The sequence below is a fragment of the Spinacia oleracea genome, chromosome 3 (assembly GCF_020520425.1).
Source record: "Spinacia oleracea cultivar Varoflay chromosome 3, BTI_SOV_V1, whole genome shotgun sequence".
NCBI classification, from domain to species: domain Eukaryota; kingdom Viridiplantae; phylum Streptophyta; class Magnoliopsida; order Caryophyllales; family Amaranthaceae; genus Spinacia; species Spinacia oleracea.
This window is the reverse complement of record NC_079489.1, coordinates 48,383,438-48,405,930: the sequence shown is the minus strand read 5'-3', so window position 1 is coordinate 48,405,930 and position 22,493 is coordinate 48,383,438. Positions and strand designations below refer to the sequence as shown.

The 22,493-nt window shown below is 33.7% G+C and overlaps 2 protein-coding genes across 2 annotated transcripts; one reads left to right on the top strand and one right to left on the bottom strand.

Moving 5' to 3' along the window:
• The first annotated feature begins 332 nt into the window (after positions 1-332).
• On the top strand, positions 333-12,573 carry LOC110796539 (glutamate decarboxylase). Its single transcript, XM_022001599.2, has 6 exons — positions 333-696; positions 8,011-8,215; positions 9,095-9,295; positions 9,447-9,915; positions 10,578-10,630; positions 11,921-12,573. The coding sequence occupies exons 1-6, from the start codon at positions 602-604 to the stop codon at positions 12,407-12,409; spliced, it is 1,512 nt and encodes a 503-aa protein (XP_021857291.1). The 5' UTR covers positions 333-601; the 3' UTR covers positions 12,410-12,573.
• Positions 12,574-15,268: 2,695 nt separating this feature from the next.
• Positions 15,269-17,503, bottom strand: LOC130469678 (uncharacterized). The gene is made up of 2 exons (XM_056839095.1): positions 16,763-17,503; positions 15,269-16,627 (listed from the first exon to the last, which is right to left on the bottom strand). Exons 1-2 carry the CDS (start codon positions 17,501-17,503, stop codon positions 15,269-15,271), a joined length of 2,100 nt encoding a protein of 699 aa, XP_056695073.1.
• Positions 17,504-22,493: the final 4,990 nt, after the last annotated feature.

Here is a 22,493-nt window from a genome sequence, read left to right as displayed (position 1 = left end):
ATTTTCTGGCTGAACTATGGAAACAGAATTGGCTGGTGAATGATGCATACTAAACCACTATCTGAGATAGCAGTTTAGTTCTAAACCGCTATCTCAGATAGCGGTTCAGTGGTGAACCGGAAAAAAAAAATAGTTTTCTCTTTTCCTTGCTGACGTGGACGGTATGGTGGGAATTAACATAAAAAGTAACGTATTTTGAAAATTATTGTTTTTTTGTGCAATATTGAAGCATATTTTTAGGACGACTATGAATATAATTCGGACAATAAAGAAAAGCAAAGATGATGGGTGTAAGGATAAATTAGTTAATGTGTAGATCTAGAATGTGCGGACCAGGGGAAGCTGCCGACTTGCTGGTGCACCCCACGTCCATGGCCTGGCCTACCTTGAGAACGTGTCACTCAGTTATCCGATCGCCTCGGTAGTTGCAAGTATGTAACTAATACTCTATTCTACTCCACTCTACTCTACTCTAGTATACATTCCTCATCAACTTTAATGAATTAAAGCAATCAAACTCCATTCTTAAGCTTGCTTATTTGTTGTTAAATTGCTTCATCAAACTAGAAGGAGTAAAAGATCATAAAAGAAAATAACAAAAATGGTGATAAGTGACACAACTTCTTCTGCAGATGCTTCCAACAAAACGTTGTGTTGCACCTTTGCTTCTCGCTATGTTCGCAATGCACTTCCTAGGTATGCTTCTCTTTCCCATCTTTGTTAAATTAAAATACACTATACAATTTATAAAATCGTGAAATCTTTATTGGTTTCGGATTACAATAATCAACGAAATTTACTTGACGGATGTCCTTATGAGAGATGATTTCTAATCACTCTATGATTACGATGAATAAATCAAATTTAGACATATTTATGATTTCGAACAAGATATTTCGAGTAAGATCAGAATCGTGTTATGTAGTTTCAGATATTATTTTGGTTGAGATTTTTGAGTTGATTCAGTGATTTTCTTCTCAATCAGTTTATTTGGATCTCTTAAATTACTGCACTCCATTCTGGATTAGTTTTTACCCTTTTCATTTTTACTTAATTGCTCATTTATTTTGAAAAATACCCACAATTATTTTATTTATTTTAATACCTCTCGGAAACCAATAAAAAAATTCAGTATTTATTGATCTTTATCTTTTATATGTTTTATTATCTTTTACCGGTCTCTATTTTTAATTTTTAATAAACCTAAAAATAATATTATTGTTTGATGACATGGAAACCCTACTTGGGTGGTAAAAGTGGATTTCAAACGAAAGCCTTATTTGCATCTTAGAGATATTTTCAATAGTGTGTGTGAAACATTGAGTAGCCTTATTTAACGTATTCCTTAGTTCATAATGCTTGAAATTTGTAAATGATGTAAAATAATATTAGCAAACTGCTCTCCCTTTTGTTTTTAGAATTATCTTTTGATTGGATATATATTCGCATTAGACTGAAGACTTTATCATATAAACTTGGGAAAACAGAACCAAATTGTATTTTCCATAGAGGAAACTATATTATTATATGAACTTGGATTGTTTTCTTCTTTCATCAAACCAAGTTTTAATAAAAGTGCAGTATGTAACTCGTCTGAACACATCAACAAATTGTAAACCTCTTGTGAAAGTCAGTTACATATGGCTTATTTCAGTCCACTACTTACTCCCCTTGTTGAAAAAGGATTTATCAAGAACAAAAATAATGTGACGAACAATACGAATAGTAACAAATAGTTGTTGTTGCGACTTGCGACCCATAAATAGAAGTTGTTGTTGCGACCCATAAATCGATCTTTAGATTATGCGTTGCAGTAGTAGCAATACAACGCCAATATCAAAAGTGAAAGTAGTAAAATCCTCGAAGATGTAGTCATGATTGGCCTACTCCTTATAAACACCCTTTCGGGCACCAATTCATACTCTTCCTCAAATTTTTGAGGTAAATCTAGATTTAGTTTAGGCTCTAATCCAAAATAGAAATTATCTTTTCTGATAAATCGTACGCGGATATAAGGAACCAACTACTACAAACTCAAGCACAAATGATTAAACAACAAGAAGAATACCTAATTTGAACTCTTGCAACAAATTTTTAATGCTTAATGCAAATTCCAACTACAGTTTCTCCAAACTTCAAAGTAACAATTTTTTTTGTTGTAGTCAAACCGAAACCGTGCAAGTACAAAAAGGATTCACGAATAACAAATTCACAATGACTCAATTTTAATGGTTCATCATAACACTTTATATAGGATTATTGAAACCTTAGGATAAAATTTAAAAATCGATCTATCATCTTATCGGAGTTTATTATGTCAAGAACTCTAATTATTAAAAAGATAAATTTAATTAGTGGTATTTGTATTTATCCTTTCTTTTACATATTGTTTATATTTATCTTATAGCTCAATATGAATCTATCTTATCAAATTAGTATTATATTTTAAGTTAGTTGATAAAATTAATTCTGATTTTTGTAATTATATAATCTTACGTGGACGCTCTAAATGATCTTGAAAAAACTCCCCTTTATATATATACTAGATTTTTGCCCGTGCGATGCACGGTTCTATTAAATTGTTATGTTTAAATAAAACTCCTATGTATATACCAATTTTATATATTAGATTATATTAGTTTTTTATTTTGCATTGAATTTCATTTTAGATTTTTTTTTTTAATTATGAGAGTGTTTGTTTTTTGATGAAATAAATATTAATAATTAATTAATAAAAATACCTACGTGGCACTCGAATTTTTTAATTCAAAATTTATTTTAAAATGTTATTTTTCATTGGCCGATACTATTAGAATTCCTACGTGGCGCTCTAATATTGGATTAATGTTTGATTTTAAATTGAATTTTATTTATTTTATTTTAGATTAGTGTTTGATTTTGGATGAATTTTATTTTAACTTTATTTTTATAATTATTAGAGTTTGATTTTAGATGGAGTTGTATATATTAGTAATTAATTAATTAAAATATCTACGTCGCAATCGATTTTTTTAATTCAAAAATAAATTAGAAATCTTATTTTTCATTGGACGAAACCATTAGAATTTTATTTTAACTTTATTTTTTAATTATTAGAGTTTGATTTTAGATGGAGTTGTATATATTAGTAATTAATTAATTAAAATATCTACGTGGCACCTAATTAATTATCTACGTGGCAATCGATTTTTTAATTCAAAAATAAATTAGAAATCTTATTTTTCATTGGCCGAAATCATTAGTAATCCTAGGTGGCGCTCTAATATTTCAGCAAATATGCCTCCTTTATATATATATATATATATATATTAGATTAGATTTTAGTATAAAAATGACTTGTATTGGTACTTCTAAGCAATTTTGTGTTATTGGGACTAAATTTTTTGTATTAGTACTTACTTAAGGTTTAGAAATCCTCCTCTTCCCCCTCCCAAAATTTTAAGATTCATACTCTCTCGCGTTCAATTAAAATAAATACTCCACTGTCTTCTTCGGGATATCGTATCTACCTGTAATAAAATACGGAGTAATACTCAACTATTTCCTCTTACATCTATTTTCGCAATAAAATAATATCTTTTTGGATAACCCAATTAGACATTTAATCATGTGAAATCTTGTTATAATCGTTTCATTCTAAAAAGAACTGAAGAAATATTTGATAACCGAACACAACCTATCTCCTAAAGCTAAGGCCTAGTTTGGTTAGAGATGTTAGCTGTTAGCTGGTTTGACTAGTTGTTAGCGGTTAGCTGTTTGAATTAGCTGGTTTGACTTGCTGGTTGAATTAGCGGTTTATGTAAAAGTGTTTGGTAAATTAGTTGTTAGCTGTTTAATATGCAAAATGACGATTAAAGATATTGACATACTTTGTTTTTTATATTAAAACTAGACAAATAATTTATTGTGTTAATTATTTTGTCTTTTTTTAAATAAATATTGAATAAAAAAAAACAATTTAAAAAAAAATTATTCTTAATTAAAAATAATAAAATAATATGTTACTTGCAAATACAGAAATATTACTAATGATATTACAAGCGCGATTGCAATAGCTTTCGAGTGCTTCAAAGTACTAATATAAAATTTATTGACTACAACAGAAAAATGAGTATTAAATAGGGTGAAATGAAGAAAGAAGTGTGAGTAATGTTTTTAAGAGAAATAATATAGGGTACCAAGGTTGATAGTGGTTGTAATTATAGGCAGTAGTCATTTTCATTCACTTTCTCAAACCTCTAATTGCAAAAATCTCATATGTTGAGTTTTTCTAAAATTAGCTTTTTTACCCCAAAATCTCTTCCAAATCCCTCCTAACTAAACCCTTTCAATTAGCTTTTTCTAAAGGTTAAACCTTTAATTCACTCCAAGAAGCTCTTTTTGTCTGAAACCTCTCCTAACCAAACTCTTTGTGGCATGATAAGTGTCTAAAATAATCCGGCAAGGAGGGAATAAACTTTATTCAAAGATTTCTAATGGAACGTATCTTTGTTAAAAGTAACTTTTTTGAGGCCAGATTTTCCCTGCCTCAACTTCAAAATTTGTTTGTCATATACTTCTACTTATCTAATGATTTGATTTCAAGAGGGTGAACATGACATTATGATAATATGTCATGTGTGATATTTGTGTAAACTTTGTAATTCTCATGAATGAATTTTCCCCCTCCCATTTGCCCTTCAAAATATTTGTGAAAATAATAAATAAAAAATAAATGAAAATTGAGGTGAAAACATATGATCCAAATTCAAATATTAAACTATATGGCTTTGTCATTGTCGAAAAAGTTCTATTTGGCCATATGACTCAATTTAAATTTGGGATCAATCTTATCCCTGTACATTTTTAACCTTTCTTGTAACGGTTCATGTTTTCCCTTTAAAGATTCAATCTTATCCCTGTACATTTTTAACCTTTCTTGTAACGGTCCATGTTTTCCCTTTAAAGATAAGGCATTACTCCACGACTTTTTCCTAAAATAGATAAACGTGATTTTACTTTTACCTTGTACTCTCTCCGTCCAAGATTGCCCCATTTGATTTCTTACGCTCCAATGCACGACTTAAATGCTGAGATGGATGACCTCCATATTCGATCTCCCAAGCATAAATCCAAACTGGTTCTCCAAAATCTTCACAGTTGTCCTTAATCTTTTCTCAATAATCCATTCCCAAAGTTTCATAGTGTGACTCATTAGTTTGATTGCTCGATAGTTGCCACAATCCTAGACATCACCCTTATTCTTGTACAAGGGGATGATAGTACTTTTCCTCCACTCTACTAGCATCCTATTACTTCCCCAAATCTTGTTGAAAAGAGTTGTTAATCATACAACCCCTCTCTCTCCCAAGCATCTCCAGACTTCGATAGGTATGCCATCAGGCCCTACTGCCCTCTTGCGTCCTATCTTTTTCAATGCCATTTCAACTTTTTTCTTTTGAATTCTTCGCCACATTCAAAGTACTAATTTAAAATTTATTGAGTACAACAGAAAAAATGAGTCTATTAAATAGAGTGAAATAAAGAAGGAAGTGTTAGTAATGTTTTTAAGAGAGAAACAAAGTAGGGTGCCAAGGTTGGTAATGGTTGTAATTATAGGCAGTAGTCATTTTCATTCACTTTCTCAAACCTCTAATTGCAAAAAGCTCAAATGTTGAGCTTTTCTAAAATTAGCTTTACCACCCCAAAAATCTCTTCCAAACCTCTCCTAACCAAACCCTTTCTATTAGCTTTTTCTAAAGAACAAACCTTTAATTCACTCCAACAAGCTTTATTGGTCTCAAACATCTCCTAACCAAGCTCTTTGTGTCATGATAAGTGTCTAAACTAATCTGGCAAGCAGGGAATAAGTTATTTTATTCAAAGATTTCTAATGGAACATATCTTTGTTAAAAGTAACTTTTTTTTTCCTTAAAAGCTAAATTTGGTGTACTATTTTTGTATGGACGAAATTTCTTGTATGCGTTTGTGTTCTCTTGATGGTCATTACTCCCTCCGTATTTAATTAAAAAATAAAGTTTGATTGACACATAGTTCTAGGAGGGTAAGTTGAATTTATTATTAAAATAAGATGAAAGTGGGTTATTGAATTATTATTTATCGTAAGAAATTGATAGTGCATGAATTATTTATTGTAGTAAAAAGAAGATGTGAGTAAGTGTGTGGACCACAATAGGGAGAGAAAGAATAATATAATGGAAGTCGGGACCATGACATGCCAAAAAAGAAAGTGTGTCTTTTAATTAAATACGGTCGGGAAGTGTATATTTTAGTTAATACGGAGGGAGTGGTATCTTGTCTCGTTTGATCAGATTTTTATGGTGATCTCATTGTCTGGTTGAACATATTTTAAAGAAAAGCTTATTTCAGCAAAAATGGACTCATAATATGAGTTACAGAAACAATAAATTTTTTTGAGTGGGGATTAGTGAAGGAGAAATAAATAATAAAATATGGTAGAAAATGATCAAATGTAGAAATGATCGATTAAAAAAAAGTATGAATAAAAGGCAAATGATGCATTCAAAAGAAAACGGAGGGAGTATAATAGTTTTCTATAAGTTAAAACAAGTCATACCTCGTTAGCAACAGTGCAATGCACGGTTTTGTTAAATTTTGTTTAACATTTACTTTATTCAAATGCTATATTAATGGGTGGAAAAGGGTAATTTCAAATTGAGTATTAGTTAATAATTTTGATTTTCAATGTCAACAGAATAAAAAATGAGCCTATGTCAAAAAAAAAAAAAAAATCCTAAAAAATGTGAGTTTTATTTATATGCAATAAATGAAAATTGTCACTTCTTAATTTACTTCACATTGAATATTTTAAAGTCATTATTGTTTCTATGAAGAATTAATTAGTCGCTTTTCCCTAAAAAAAAAAAAAAGAATTAATTAGTCGCTATACATTGCTTCTAGAAAATAATAAAATTTAAAAAACATGTGAGATTTTGGAGGGAAAAAAACTATGCTTTAGTTAATATATAGAAGATAAGTTAAAATCAGTAAACATAATCAAGCGAGATTGAGAAGTAAGGGGACATATTCCTACAGGGAAGGGAATTAAGCAACGGATTGACTTCTGAACCTTAGGGTGACTCAAATAGAGAAACTCACTCTCTTGCATGGTGCTCCTTTAAAACTTCACAAATTCTTAGGCTCCTTTTGGTTTGCGTAAAACATTCTCAGTGGAAAATGATTTTTCATGGACAAATTTCAAGGAAAAACAAAATTTCAAACTAGTATTTTTTTTTGGTTCCTTACAAGAGAAGTAATAGAAAAAAGAAAATGGGAGAAGATGAGTGAAGATTGATGGGAAGAAGTAGGTAAGGAGGAAAGATAGAAACGTGATTTCCCTTCCTTTCAAATGGAAAATATTTTTCTACCTTCGAGGGAGTTATAGAAAATTGTTTTCCTTCCCTTGCCAAACCAAACAACGTAAAATGGTTGAAAAGGGGAAAATCGTTTTCCATAAAAGCATTTTACACCCTACCAAATGGAGCTTTATTTACAAATGGTGTACCATAAATATTGTTATTGTATACCGGAGTAAAAGTTAACTCAAAATACTTAAAAATTACCCTTATATATCTAAAAATTATCTATTTTTGGTGATAAAATTTTTCATTTAACCCTTTAAAATTTTTATTTATCAACTTTTTTTTATAATATAAAAGTTAATTAAAATATGTTAAAAGTTACAAAAAAATTAGGTAAAAGTTACAAAAAATAGGATAAAATCCTGATGTACGTGCAAGACCTTTTGTTAAAACTTGAGAGAATCTTAGCTGACCACAAGGCGTGGCTATGCCACAACTAATCCCTCTAGGTAAATGGAACTTTTCACACTCAACATACAACTATAGTACTTGTTAGTTCCTAGTAATTGAAACTGCATGCTTGAAAAACTTTCCTAGGCAAGATTTTTCTCATGTTCAGCCAAACAACCACGTTGTTTTAATTTATTTCGGTTGTTCTAAATTGTTAGTTTTTCATCTATACATGAAGGTTTCAAATGCCAGAGAAATCTATACCGAAGGACGCAGCTTACCAGATAATAAATGATGAGCTGATGCTAGATGGGAATCCAAGGTTGAATCTTGCATCATTTGTGACTACTTGGATGGAGCCTGAGTGTGATAAGCTGATTATGTCTTCCATCAACAAAAATTATGTTGACATGGACGAGTACCCTGTCACTACTGAACTTCAGGTCATCCTTTCTCTAACTTATATACAATCCTAGTTCTTACTTGAAATGTAATACCGAGACAAAAGTGCCGTCTGTGGTATGTGTACATGTATCTAATTGTGAACATGGTACCTGCATCTAGCTATATCTCTTCACTTGATGTAATGTTAATTACTTCAACTTGGTCTTGTGTTTTACGACTTTCAGGGATCCCCTTAGGAATATTTATATCTGGTCTAGAAATGATTGCAATTTAAGAAAACTGTTGTTCCCCTCTCTGCATTGTCCTCACATTTTTCTATCAAACTTTCCACACCATCCAGTTTGTAATTTTGTATACATGATCGGTTCTTCTGTTATGCCATTATGGCATCATGCGTATTAATATATATATATATATATATATATATATATATATATATATATATATATATATATATATATATATATATATATATGTTTGTCTTAATTATTATCAAAATAAATTTTGGCATTGCATTTTGGGATATAAATAATAGTCACTTTTCATACAACTAAAAAAAGAAAAACTTATCTACATTGCATTCTTATTTCTGCCACAGTCCCATGAAAAAGGTTTCTGTTTTCCATGAAAAACTAGTTTTGTTCAAAAATGTTATCCGTCCAACTAATTGATGCCTAGAGTTCTCAATTTTTCTCTCCTTAATCTGCAGATGTTAATTTATAGTTGGAACGAAGGCATGAGAAAATGAATAGTTCTAGAAGTTTTGCAGATAATTTTATTTTATTAAGGACCCATGCATGCCCCCTTTCCCAGGCTAAAGGAAGAGGAAAGAACGGTAGCATTAGTATATAGTTTCTTTGCATGAAGATCATAAGAAAATTGGTGTATATGCTTATTAACGTCTGCTTACTGTGCAGAATCGTTGTGTGAACATTATTGCAAACCTTTTTAATGCTCCTGTTGGAAAAGAAGAATCAGCAGTTGGAGTAAGCACTGTAGGGTCTTCAGAGGCGATCATGTTGGCGGGTTTAGCTTTTAAAAGGAAATGGCAGGAAAGGCGGAAAGCAGAAGGAAAACCTTGTGATAAACCTAATATAGTTACCGGAGCAAACGTGCAGGTGCACATTAAGGATGTTTACCCCTTTCCCCTTTCCCCTTTAAACATTATTGTAGTAGTTGTTGTTTAAGATTTACTCATTATATGAGTTTATAGAAGCTCAAATTTTCTGGCAAGGTTGAGCTAATTAAGTGAGAAACATAAAAATGCAGGTTTGTTGGGAAAAATTTGCAAGGTACTTTGAGGTAGAACTGAAGGAGGTCAATTTGAAAGAAGGATATTATGTAATGGATCCAGAGAAAGCTGTGGATATGGTGGATGAAAATACCATATGTGTAGCAGCTATTCTGGGTTCCACACTGACAGGAGAGTTTGAGGACGTAAAGCTCCTTAACGATCTCCTAATAAAAAAGAACAAGGAGACTGGATGGGACACACCTATTCATGTTGATGCTGCTAGTGGTGGATTTATCGCTCCTTTTATTTATCCTGATATTGAATGGGACTTTCGGTTGCCATTAGTGAAGAGCATTAATGTTAGTGGTCACAAATACGGCCTTGTTTATGCTGGTATAGGCTGGGTTGTCTGGAGGACCAAAGATGACTTGCCAGAAGATCTTGTTTTCCATATCAATTACCTTGGATCTGATCAGCCCACTTTCACACTCAACTTCTCCAAAGGTATGATTTCCCGGTTGCATATTTGATTATATGCTGTTGCAGTATTGCATTTTCATGTGTGTTTCTTGTGGACCATGATGGGTAAGGTAGTATTACTTGTTTTCTATGAGGAAATTTCAAAGATAAATGTGTGCACACATTTGGAGAAATTATAAGGGTAAAGTAATTTGTGCACACATTTGGGTAAACTATATGGATCCTAGACAACATGATGCATAATAATTTAGATATTAATATGCCTGATTCTGTAGGAATCCTGGTTCGGTTCTAGCTACTTACCATTTTTTATATGTATCACTAAGTAACTTAATGAAAATACTTGACAATGGAAAAGGTCAATCAGGTGAATATCTGATTCATCCTACATTCCTACATGTTTTGATCAATACTGAGCTTGAATCCCAATGAAAGCTCTCGCCGAGGTGGTTGTTTTGACGACCATATTTCCTCATCCTTGCAACTCTTACACTTTTACTTCAGAGTTGTCTTATATGTGCACATGGCTTCCACCAATTTTGAGAACTTGATTACAAGACAAGTAGTGGATACTTGGTATTATGTGTATAAAATTAAATCCAAAGGAAATTGTTGTCATGCAATACTTTGTCATCGTGCATCATAAAATATCAATTAAACCCATCCAACTTAAATTCTTTTTGCAGGTTCAAGTCAGATCATTGCGCAATACTATCAGTTGATACGGCTTGGCTTTGAGGTGAAATTCCTAAGTCTTTCTTCTGTTCCTCTTGATAGATTAATGGTGTTTTTTAAGAGGAAGGACAGAGGGGCCAGGGGGAGAAAGGAAAACAGGGAGACTGGCCGGTGAAATCATTTACCTTGTTTCCATATGGGTTAGGGGAAGGGAAGGGGAGGTAAATGGAAGGATTCAATCTCGTTTCAAAGTCCGAACCCGTCCCTCTCTATCTTTTTCCTTACTCTCCCTAACCCTCCACAATAGCTCTCCAAACAAACTGTCCATGTTGCTTTTACCTGTTATAAGAGCAACTCCCACGGCAAACTAATTGTCAAACTAGCTTGTCATGCACCTAAGACCTTAAGCTAATTAACTTTTTAGCTAGTTTCTATTCCAATGGCAAGCTAATTTACTAATTTACTAAATTAGCTTGATATTTAAATGGGTCCACTTTTACAATTAACCATTTAATTTTAATGTTATTTTAATATATAAATCCCTATTGGACCACTTATTTTCTAAGAAATTAGCTTGCGCGAGCTAATTTGCTTGGACAAGCTAATTTTTAAAATCTCTCCAATGGTTAGAGTAACATCAACGCCAAGTCTTAAGACTTGAATTTTGCTGACATGGCATATGCCCTACCTAGTCTTAATACCTAGTCTTAATATCAGACATATCAATTTGTAGCATTGAAGGGGGTTAGTCTTAACAAAGTCTCAAATCGAGGCTTGAAAAACTAAGACTCAATTTAAAATTCAATGTGTGAGTTAAATAAAGTAAAATAAAATAAGATGTTATATTATTTGAGATGTTTTTAATGAGTTTGAGGGGTGAAGAGCTAAATGTGGATGAGTCTGAATAGTCTTAACAAATTTAAGTAACTACTTCGTACATATTAGTGGAAAGCTAACATGGCATATGAGAAAAGTCTGAAGATATGACCCCCTCGATGTTATAAGGTAGTAGCTTGAAACTTTTGCAAATTGCAAGCAAGTCCCTAACTACCAACATTGGAGTTGATCTCTTGGGATGATAATTTCGGTTCCAGCTACTTATCAAAAGAAAGTCTCTAACAATAACCATTGAAGTTGCCCTCTTGGAACTTTTGCAAATTGCAAACAAGCAAGTAAGATTTCCGGTAGTAATATTGTGAAAGTTAAAATATTCAAAAATATTCAAAATCTGTTGGGATGATAATTTCCGGTAGTAATGTTATGAATACTACTTTGTTGAAATATATTGTTTTTTTAGAATGATGGTGAAGCCAATATTAAGATATCTTATACAAATATAGTACTAAACTTGTAGGGTTACAAGAATATCATGGAGAATTGCAGGGAAAATGCCAAGATGTTGAAAGAAGAAATACAAAAGATAGGGAAATTTGAAGTGGTCTCCAAGGATATAGGTGTCCCAGTGGTGGCATTTTCTCTAAAGGATAGCGACAACTACTCTGTTTTTGACATAGCAGAGAATTTAAGGCGTTTTGGGTGGATTGTCCCAGCTTACACAATGCCAGCCAATGCTGAGCACATTGCAGTATTGCGTGTGGTGATAAGGGAGGATTTTAGCAGGAGTCTTGCAGAGAGACTTATGTCCAACCTCCAGCAAGTCCTAGATGAGATGGATGCTCATGCAATCCAAGTTTCTAGCAAATCAGCTAGTGTCACTCTTGACAAGGATAAAACTCAAGGGAACAAGGCCTTTATCAAGAAAGATGTGATAGAGACACAAAGGGAAGTAACCAAGTACTGGAAAAAGCTTGTTGCCCGAAATAAGGAGAATGGAGTTTGCTAGTAAACACGAATGGAGTCTGCTACTACTCTGGGAATGCAATAGATCTTCTCTATCTAAATTCTTTTGTGTGTGTGTTTTCTAAATGAAAGATCTTTAATTTGTATCATGATTAATGATGTTGAATTGTTGATTATTCATTTGTCACAAAGTATGTTGATGACTTACTCGTTGGGCAATATGTGGGGCGTCATCGTATTCTAGGTGGCCTAGTGGTTAAGACTGAGGGCGTGTGTTATTGGTAAAATAACTGCTGTAATCAAAGTACGACAAAAAGAAATAATTTGTTACTCTGAAAAATAGATCTCAAATAAGCTGTGACACGTTTTACGGCTGCCCTAGAAGCGTATTTCGCCACCACCTCCACTAATGGTGTCAGTTTTAGAAATAGATGAGAGAAGAAGAAAGGAAACTTGCGTAAAAGAAAGGAGAGAAAGAAGAGAGAGAGTAGAAGTTGTTATTATATTCATTGATTATCAAATACAATGAATGATTCCTTATATAAGGCTGTCATAAGGGATCAGCTAACAACCTTCTAACAACTTTCTAAAATTAAGGGGAATTATTTAAAAGCTAGCTAACTGTTATAACTAACTCTTGCAACTAACTTTCTTGCCAAAACTATGATATTTATGATATCATGATCATCCCATATCATAACACTCCCCCTGAAAAAGACTTGACCTCAAGTCTAGACAACAAAAGAAGGAAACTGAGCATGAGAATCAGCTACCACCTCCCATGTTGCTTCATGATTCTCAAAACCAGCCCAACTCACAAGATACTGTTCCTGAGGAACATTTTGAAACTGAACCACACGTTTCTGTAAAATAGCTGCAGGAGTGACAGATTGATGAGCAAGATCAATCCCTTGAAACCAATCTGGAATATGGGAAGCAATAGGAAGAGTACCCCTAAATTGCTTAAGTTGAGATACATAGAAGACATTATGTATCTTGGCATCAGCTGGAAGTTTTAACTTGTATGCAACTTTCCCAATAAGAGCTGAAATCTGGAAGGGGGCATAGTAATGATGAGCCAACTTCTTGTTTGACCTTCTGTGGACAGTGATTTGCTTATAAGCTTGTAATTTCAACCATACCCAATCACCAACATTGAACACCCTTTCTGACCTATGTTTGTCAGCTTGGACCTTCATCTTTTCTTGTGCTTTTGCCAAATGAAACCTATCATAGCTTCTCTCCTTAACAAACTCCTATCCACCTCTGCATTATTGGATTCTTGTGGTAAGTAAGGCAAATGAAGGGGAGGAGGTTGATTGTAGACCACCACATATGGAGTAATCTGACTGGCAGTGTGGAAATGAGGTTTATACCACCACTCAGCCAGAGGCAACCACATGTGCCAATCCTTGGGATGCTCACCAGTCATGCATCTAAGGTAATTCTCCACACACCTGTTAACAACTTCAGTCTGGCCATCAGTTTGAGGATGATAAGCACTAGACAACAAGAAGGAAGTGCCATGGAGAGAAAAAAGTCCCTTCCAAAAGTTACTGAGAAACACAGAATCCCTATCACTCACTATTGTTCTTGGCCACCCATGGTGCTTGAACACATTGTCTAGGTAACACTGAGCAATTGTGATAGCAGTGTAAGGATGAGAAAGAGCCATAAAATGAGCATATTTGCTGAGCCTCTCAACCACTACAAAAATAACTTCCTTGCCACCAGATTTAGGAAGTCCATAGATGAAATCCATAGAAACATCCACCCATACCTGTTCTGGAATAGGGAGTGGTTGAAGAAGACCTGGTGTTGCTGCAGTATCATACTTGGACGACTGACAAGTGACACAATGTCTAACAAAGTGTCTAACATCTTGAGTAAGGCCTTTCCAAGAAAAAATAGACTTAACTCTGGAAACAGTCAATTCTCTACCACCATGTCCACTTTCAGGTGCAACATGTTGCCACTCAATAATCTTTTTTCTAAGATCTGGATCAGGTCCAACCACTATTCTATTCTTATTTTTGAGGAGACCATTCTGCAAGACAAACCCATCTACCAACTGTCCACCAGACAGAGCCAAATATGCATCATTCAATGTAGCATCCAGTTGATAACTAGCCAAAATCAAAGCTGAAAGATTGGAATCCAGAACAGATATTGCCATTAGCAAAATCTCAGTACCATTGACTCTAGAAAGTGCATCTGCAGCCACATTTTCTTTGCCACTTTTGCACTGGATTTCATAGTCAAAACCCATCAACTTAGAAAGCCAAAATTGTTGAAAGGGAGTGGAAGTTTTCTGTTGTAACAACCATTTCAAACTCTTTGGGTCAGTCTTAATGAGAAAGTGGCTTCCTAAAAGATATTGTTCCCACTTTTGCACTGCAAACACAATAGCTAACAATTCCTTTTCATATACAGACAATTGTTGGCACTTTGGACCTAATGATCTGCTGATGAAAGCCAAAGGGTGTCCCTCCTGCATTAAGACAGCACCAATTCCCTTCCTAGATGCATCTGTTTCCACAACAAACTGTTTATCAAAGTTTGGAACAGCCAAAACTGGGGCTGTCACCAGTGCAACTTTGAGATGTTCAAATGCAATCTGAGCATGATCATTCCAGGAGAAATTGTTCTTTTTGAGGAGATCAGTTAAAGGTTTGCTGATAGATGCATAGTTTTTGACAAACTTTCTATAGTACCCTGCTAACCCTAGAAATCCTCTTAGATCTTTGACTGTAGTGGGAACAGGCCAACTTTGAACAGCATTAACTTTGTTTGGATCAGTTTGAACTCCAGCAGCTGAAATATAATGCCCCAAATACTCTACCTTATCTGTAGCAAACACACACTTGCTCAGCTTGGAAAACATGTGATTAGACTTCATTAACTAAAACACTAAGGCTAAGTGAGTCCAATGCTCCTCAAGAGTTTTTCTATACACCAATATGTCATCAAAGAAGACTAACACACATTTCCTTAGGAGAGGTTTAAAAACTTGATTCATCCAGTTCTGAAAACTAGCAGGTGCATTAGTCAAGCCAAATGGCATAACTAAGAATTGATAATGGCCAGTGTGTGTTTTAAAAGCTGTTTTGTATACATCAGGTGGGTGAACTCTCATCTGATGATAACCAGACCTAAGATCTAACTTAGAAAACACAGCAGTACCAGAAAGTTCATCCAACAGCTCATCAATGACTGGAATGGGGAACTTGTTTTTGACAGTTCTGTTGTTCAACTCCCTGTAGTCTACACACAATCTCCAAGTGCCATCTTTCTTCACAACTAAAACTACAGGAGAAGCAAAGGGAGAGGCACTAGTTTGAATTATGCCCCTGTCCAGCATTTCTTGCACTAGTTGCTCAATGATATCTCTTTGTTTCAAAGGATATCTATAGGGTCTTATGTTTACAGGTGTGGAATCCGGTAACAAGGGAATTGGGTGATCAAACACTCCCCTTAAAGGAGGCAATTCCACAGGATCCTCAAACACCATGTGATAAGTAAGCTGTAATTCTTTTAATTCTTCAGCAACCAGAGATTGTGGATTGGAAGCTACTGGACCACCACTAGACTGATCTTGTACTTGAATTAGGCACAACTGGACAGCTGTGGAGAATACCTTGGAAGATGTCTCTCCTTCAATAACTTTCAGCTTTTTGCTTGGAATGCCCTTGAGGAGAACAGTTTTGCCATTAAAGTAAAACTCCATGTGAAGTTGCATGAAATCCCAAGAGATAGGCCCCAATAAGCTAAGCCATTGTACTCCCAACACCATATCACAACTACCTAAAGGAATCAGTAAAACATCTGCTTCAAAACTGATGCCCTGCATAGTCCATGTGAATCCCTTGCAGATGTGTTGGCAAGCTAGATGGTTCCCATCAGCTACTGTAATTGCTTGAGGTGGGATAGTTTCCACTTTGCAACCCAATTTCTGAGCTATACTAAGATCCACAAAGTTATGTGTGCTACCAGAATCAACCAATATCTGAATTGGTTTGCCCTGTACCACACCCCTAACCCTCATAGTGCTAAACCCTTGACTTCCAGAGAGTGCACTCATGGAAATTAATGGTTCAGTTATGTCTGTCTCTCCCATATCTCCATCCTCACCCTCACTAACCTCCTCAACTTGATCTCCAACAATCTCAACAGTGAATAGTTGTGGCTCTTTGAATTGGCACTTGTGATTCCTATCATAAGGAGCATCACAGTAATAGCACAACCCTTTTGCAATTTTCTCCTGTCTCACATCAGCAGGAATATATTTGAAGTTTTTGGGTTTTTGGTGGGGATATTTGGTAAGGGATAGGGTTGTGTTTGGTTTATTTGATGGAGTAGGTAATTAGGGTGGTTTGTTTCTAGGTATAAGTGGAACAGATTGTAAAGGTTTAGGGTTATAATAAGGATGTTTGTAGGTAGTTTTGTGACCCATGGCTGTCAGGTTCTCCTTCTGTAATCTAGCTATGTCTATAGCATCAGCAATTGAACAAGGTCTAAGGGCCTTCACAAAGGGTTTGACTGTGGGTTTGAGTCCACCAATAAAACTCTCAAGCATGTAAGCATCAGGCAGAATATGGTTGTTCATCATCATAATGGACCTCAAATTCTCAAATTCATTAATATACTCTTCTAATGAACCATTCTGCTGTAATTTGTTAAAATTTTCTACCACATTATGCGCAGAATCATCTCTAAACCTAGCATACAGATCAGCTACAAAATCATTCCAGTCAACTATCATGCTTTTCATAACAGATAAATAGTTCATCATCCATCCCTCAGCCTTATCAATCACATTCAATGAAGCCAAATCCACTTCCTGCTCATCAGGAATTTTGCATAAGGAAAAGTATTTGCAGCATTTCTTAACCCAATTTCTAGGATTAGTGCCATCGAATTTAGGGAAATTCAGCTTAGGATTCATACCTAGTGATCTGGTTGAATTAGATCTGTGACTGTTGGTGGAGGTATCTTCATTACTATTTCCAGAATCCTTGGAAGCTTGCATGAACTTCATCAACTCATCGAACTTTTCATCCATTCTTTTGTTCTGATCTTCGCGTTTGGAGTTTTGTTCCTCCAATCTCCTTTCCAGATTCCTAAATTGTTCTTCCATGGCTGCTCGCTTCCTTGTAGCAGTAGGAGCTAGGTCTAGGTGAATTGATTACAGAATTTGAGAGAGTGTGGCAGCATTGGCTCTGATGCCAATGATATGGGAGCTCTTAAGCTCTCCACTAATGGTGTCAGTTTTACAAATAGATGAGAGAAGAAGAAAGGAAACTTGCGTAGAAGAAAGGAGAGAAAGAAGAGAGAGAGTAGAAGTTGTTATTATATTCATTGATTATCAAATACAATGAATGATTCCTTATATAAGGCTGTCATAAGGGATCAGCTAACAACCTTCTAATAACTTCCTAAAATTAAGGGGAATTATTTAAAAGCTAGCTAACTGTTATAACTAACTCTTGCAACTAACTTTCCATCCAAAACTATGATATTTATGATATCATGATCATCCCATATCACAATCGAAAGGCTGGAATTACTTCAAAAATTGCTCAGTTCTCTATAATAATAATGGAGGAAGAGAATATTATTGATTGTATATATTTTGTGCGTGTGTATTTGGTGTAGAGGAGATGAAATATATATTTGTATTTCAAAAGAGTTTTATAATGCTACAACTCTTAGCCGAAGAGAAGGAGTATTATCAGGTGGGAGTCTTGAGGCTACTATATTTTATCATCAAAAGATGAAAAGCTAAGTCAGTTTGTTCCACAATTTGGTTGTGGCATAAAGAGCAGGACCACGGGCAGCCTGCGGACCAAACTGACACAAAATGCAAAGAAGCAATTTGCGTTCCTAATTAGACTAAGCCTCCAATCAAAGAAAAGGAAAGCTATTATATTTTCTATAAGAAGAAAATACAATAATATTACTTTCCCATTGCATTATTTTCAACAATCCCACAATAATACAAACGAGCATCAGATTTACGAGACCTGAGCAGTAAGAGAAAGATATAGTGCATATGATGTTAGTGTTTGGAAAATTGAACTAACACATTAGTGGAGTGGGGTGTCCAACCTTCTATAGAGTACTCGAAAGATTGAACTCATAAGATTATTGAAGGGACCCGACACCACACACTTTACCTTTAGAAGCTTGAAAAATTCCGCGACCGCATGAAACGTCATACGAGGCCAACATTCCCTTGAATTCTAGTGAGTATTATTAGAAAAACAGCAAACATGTATTTCATAGAAGGATGCCATCCCTTCTTACTCACATAGGTGCTCTCATCAAGTCTATTTCAACACTAGACCGCCCAAGTGGGCTATATGAGCATTAAGGACCTAATATGTCCAACCTTACCAATCGGTGTAACCATCAAGTCCATTTCAATTGGACCACTCAAAGAGCTATGTATACATTAAGAACAAACCGTTCATCCTTACGTTTTAAATAAAGTATCTATCAGGTCTTCTCACAACATCACTTATAACGTGAGTCTATAAGGCTAGATACGTTAAATAAAGCATATACAAATGAAATTAGAAAATTCCAAATTTTCATTATCCATTAAGTTCACCAAAAGAACCATCCACGTTATAGGACTATGGACGTCTTTTATTTAAAAGAACACAAAATAACATGAGAGAAATATTACATAGGCTTCAAACCCATGCTGCTTGATGAATCCTCTACTTGCCTTCTGCTTAGTCCTTTAGTAAAAGGATCAGCTAAATTCTTCTCAGTTCTCAAATATTCTAATGATATTACGCCATTCACAATGAATTCTCTTACCGACGCATGCCTCACATGAATATGCCTTTTCTTGCCATTGTACACACTATTCTTTGCAACACACATGGCAGACCAAAAATCACAATGCATAGAGATAGATGGAGTAGGTTTTCTCCATAATGGTATATCAGCAAGTAGACTTCTAAGCCAATCAGCTTCCAGACTGGCTAGATCTAGGGCAATGAACTCTGCCTCCATAGTTGACTTAGCAATGCATGTTTGTTTTGCAGACTTCCAAGATATGGCACTACCACATAAAGTAAATACATATCCACTAGTAGAGCTCACCTCACCGATGTCAGTCACCCAATGCATAAAAGTATTTGCTCCAAGGCGGAATCCTAGAATTCCATCTGTTTTCTGGGTTTGGAAAAGCGCGGATTTTCTTTGCATCACAATACCCTTCAAGGACCAAAGGGAAACCTACATACTTCAAACCCAAATCCATAGTGCCTCTAAGATACCTCAATAGGTGGTCTAAGTGCCTTCGAATGCCATGCATCTGGATTATACGTGAAAAGACTGAGTCTACTAACTGCAAAAGCAATATCAGGTCGAGTACAGTTCATCAGAAACATCAGACTCCAAATTATTTGAGCATATTCCTCTTCTGAAACACTGCTTCCACAATTCTTCTTTAAACTGCAGTCTGGGTCATATGGAGTCTTCAAAGGTGTTTCATCAAAGTAGTTAAACTTCTTTAGGATCTTCTCAATATAATGAGATTGAGACATAGAATATCCCTCGTTGGTTTTGGTTACCTTTACACCAAGTATCACATCGACTTCTCCTAGGTCTTTCATCTCAAATTTGGAGGACAAAAACTTCTTGGTTTTCTCAATGGAGTCCATGTGTGTACCAAACAACAACATATCATCAACATAAAGACATATTATGACACATTCAGAACCAAACGTCTTAGATTACACACATGCATCTGACCCATTAACCACAAAACCAAAACTAATAATAGTGTTATGAAACTTTTCATACCACTGCTTTGGTGCCTGCTTTACTCCATACAAGAACTTCTTGAGCCTACATACCTTGTTCTCCATGTCGGGAACAACGAACCCTGGAGGTTGCTCCATGTAGATTTCCTCTTCAAGATTACCATTCAAAAATGTTGTTTTGACGTCCATCTGGTGCACGTGCAATTTATAAGCAGAAGCTATAGAAAATAAAAAGGCGAATAGTGGAAATCTTTATCACGGGTGAGTAGGGCCCTGTTCTTTAGAGTTGAACTGAACTGAACTGAATGCTCCTGAACTGAACTGAACTGAACTGTACTGAACTGAACTGAACTGAACTGAACTGAACTGAATGCTCCTGAACTTAACTAAACTAAACTGAACTTAACTTAAATTAACTTAACAGAATATATTACCGAAATAAATAATTAATAATAAATAATACATAATAAATAACAAATAACAAATAACAAATAATAAATAACAAATAACAAATAACAAATAACAAATAACAAATAACAAATAACAAATAACAAATAATAAATAATAAATAATAAATAATAAATAATAAATAATAAATAATAAATAATAAATAATAAGTAATAAATAATAAATAATAAATAATAAATAATAAATAATAAATAATAAATAATAAATAATAAATAATAAATAATAAATAATAAATAATAAATAATAAATAATAAATAATAAATAATAAATAATAAATAATAAATAATAAATAATAAATAATAAATAATAAATAATAAATAATAAATAATAAATAATAAATAATAAATAATAAATAATAAATAATAAATAAAAAATAAAAAATAAAAAATAATAAATAAAAAATAAAAAATAATTGATAAAAATTAAAAAATAATAATAAATAAAAAATAAAAAAAATAAAAAATAGTAAATAGTAAATAAAAATAAAAAATAAAAAAATAAAAAATAAAATATAAAAAATAAAAAATAATTAATAAATAAAAAATAATAATAAAAAATGTTAACTAATAACTAAAGAATAAATAATAATTAATAGCCAAAGATTCATTTGTTCTTTTGGCTGTGGGATGTGATGGACTAAATCAAAATGGCTCTTAATACCTCTTCGCTTCCTTTCCATGAAGTAGAAGATGGTCGTCCCGTTGTTGTACCGTTATCGCTTTTGGGTCCATTGGAAACAACCTCTCTGCAATTGCAGGGGTAAGGTTGCGTACGTCCGACCCCCCCTTACCCCGCTTCTTGCGGGAGCCTCTTTGAGGCAATGGGGTAATGATAATGATGATTAATATTAATAATAATAATTCATAATTAATAACTAATAAATAAATAATTAATAATTAATAATCCGTAATTAATTAATAAAAAAATAATAAATTATATTAATTATTAATAAATAATTAGTTATAAATAATAATATAAATATAAATAATAAGTAATATAATACTATAAATAATAATATAAGTAATATTAATATTAATAATAATAATAATAATAATAATAATAATATTATTATTATTATTATTATTATTATTATTAAGTTAAATTGATTTGAATTAAACTGAATTAAACTGAACTGAACTTAATGCTCCTGAACTGAACTGAACTGAATGCTCCTGAATTAAACTGAACTGAACTTAATGCTCCTGAACTGAACTTAATGCTCCTGAACTGAACTTAATTCTCCTGAACTGAACTGAATGCTCCTGAACTGAACTGAACTGAATTGAACTTAACTGAACTTAATGCTCCTGAACTGAATTGAACTGAGCTTCCAAATTAGTCCTAAAACTGAAATTAAGCCAAAAAGAACAGGGCCTAGGTATAGAAGTAATCTACACCAAACTCCTGAGAGAAACCCCTAATAACTAGTCTGGCTTTAAATCTCTCAACAGAGCCACCAGTCTTCAACTTTCTCTTGAAGATCTACTTGCAACCATTTTTTGGGTGCGTCGGCAGCTGTACTATAATACCTTTTTGGACGTTAGCAAAATATGCTTTGCTTGGAGAATAAGGTTGGATTTTTACGACTTAAGCGTGTCGTTTTCGAGATTTTTGTACAGTTTGAATTCGGTTTTACGGGACAGAGCCCGGATGCTCGATTTTGTGGTTCGGCGCCCGAATTTGGATTACTTAATGGCATTTTGATTAGAAATAGGCTTCGGAGAAAAATGGTGGTATCCGCTTCGAGAGTTCGTGTTTGGATTTCAGAATTGTATTTTTGGAATTGAAATTTGTATCCAATTTTGTTCCCGCAACAGACTTGAGAATTGGATTTTGGATGATTGGACTTGGAATAATCTCTTTGTACTTTTAGCAAAT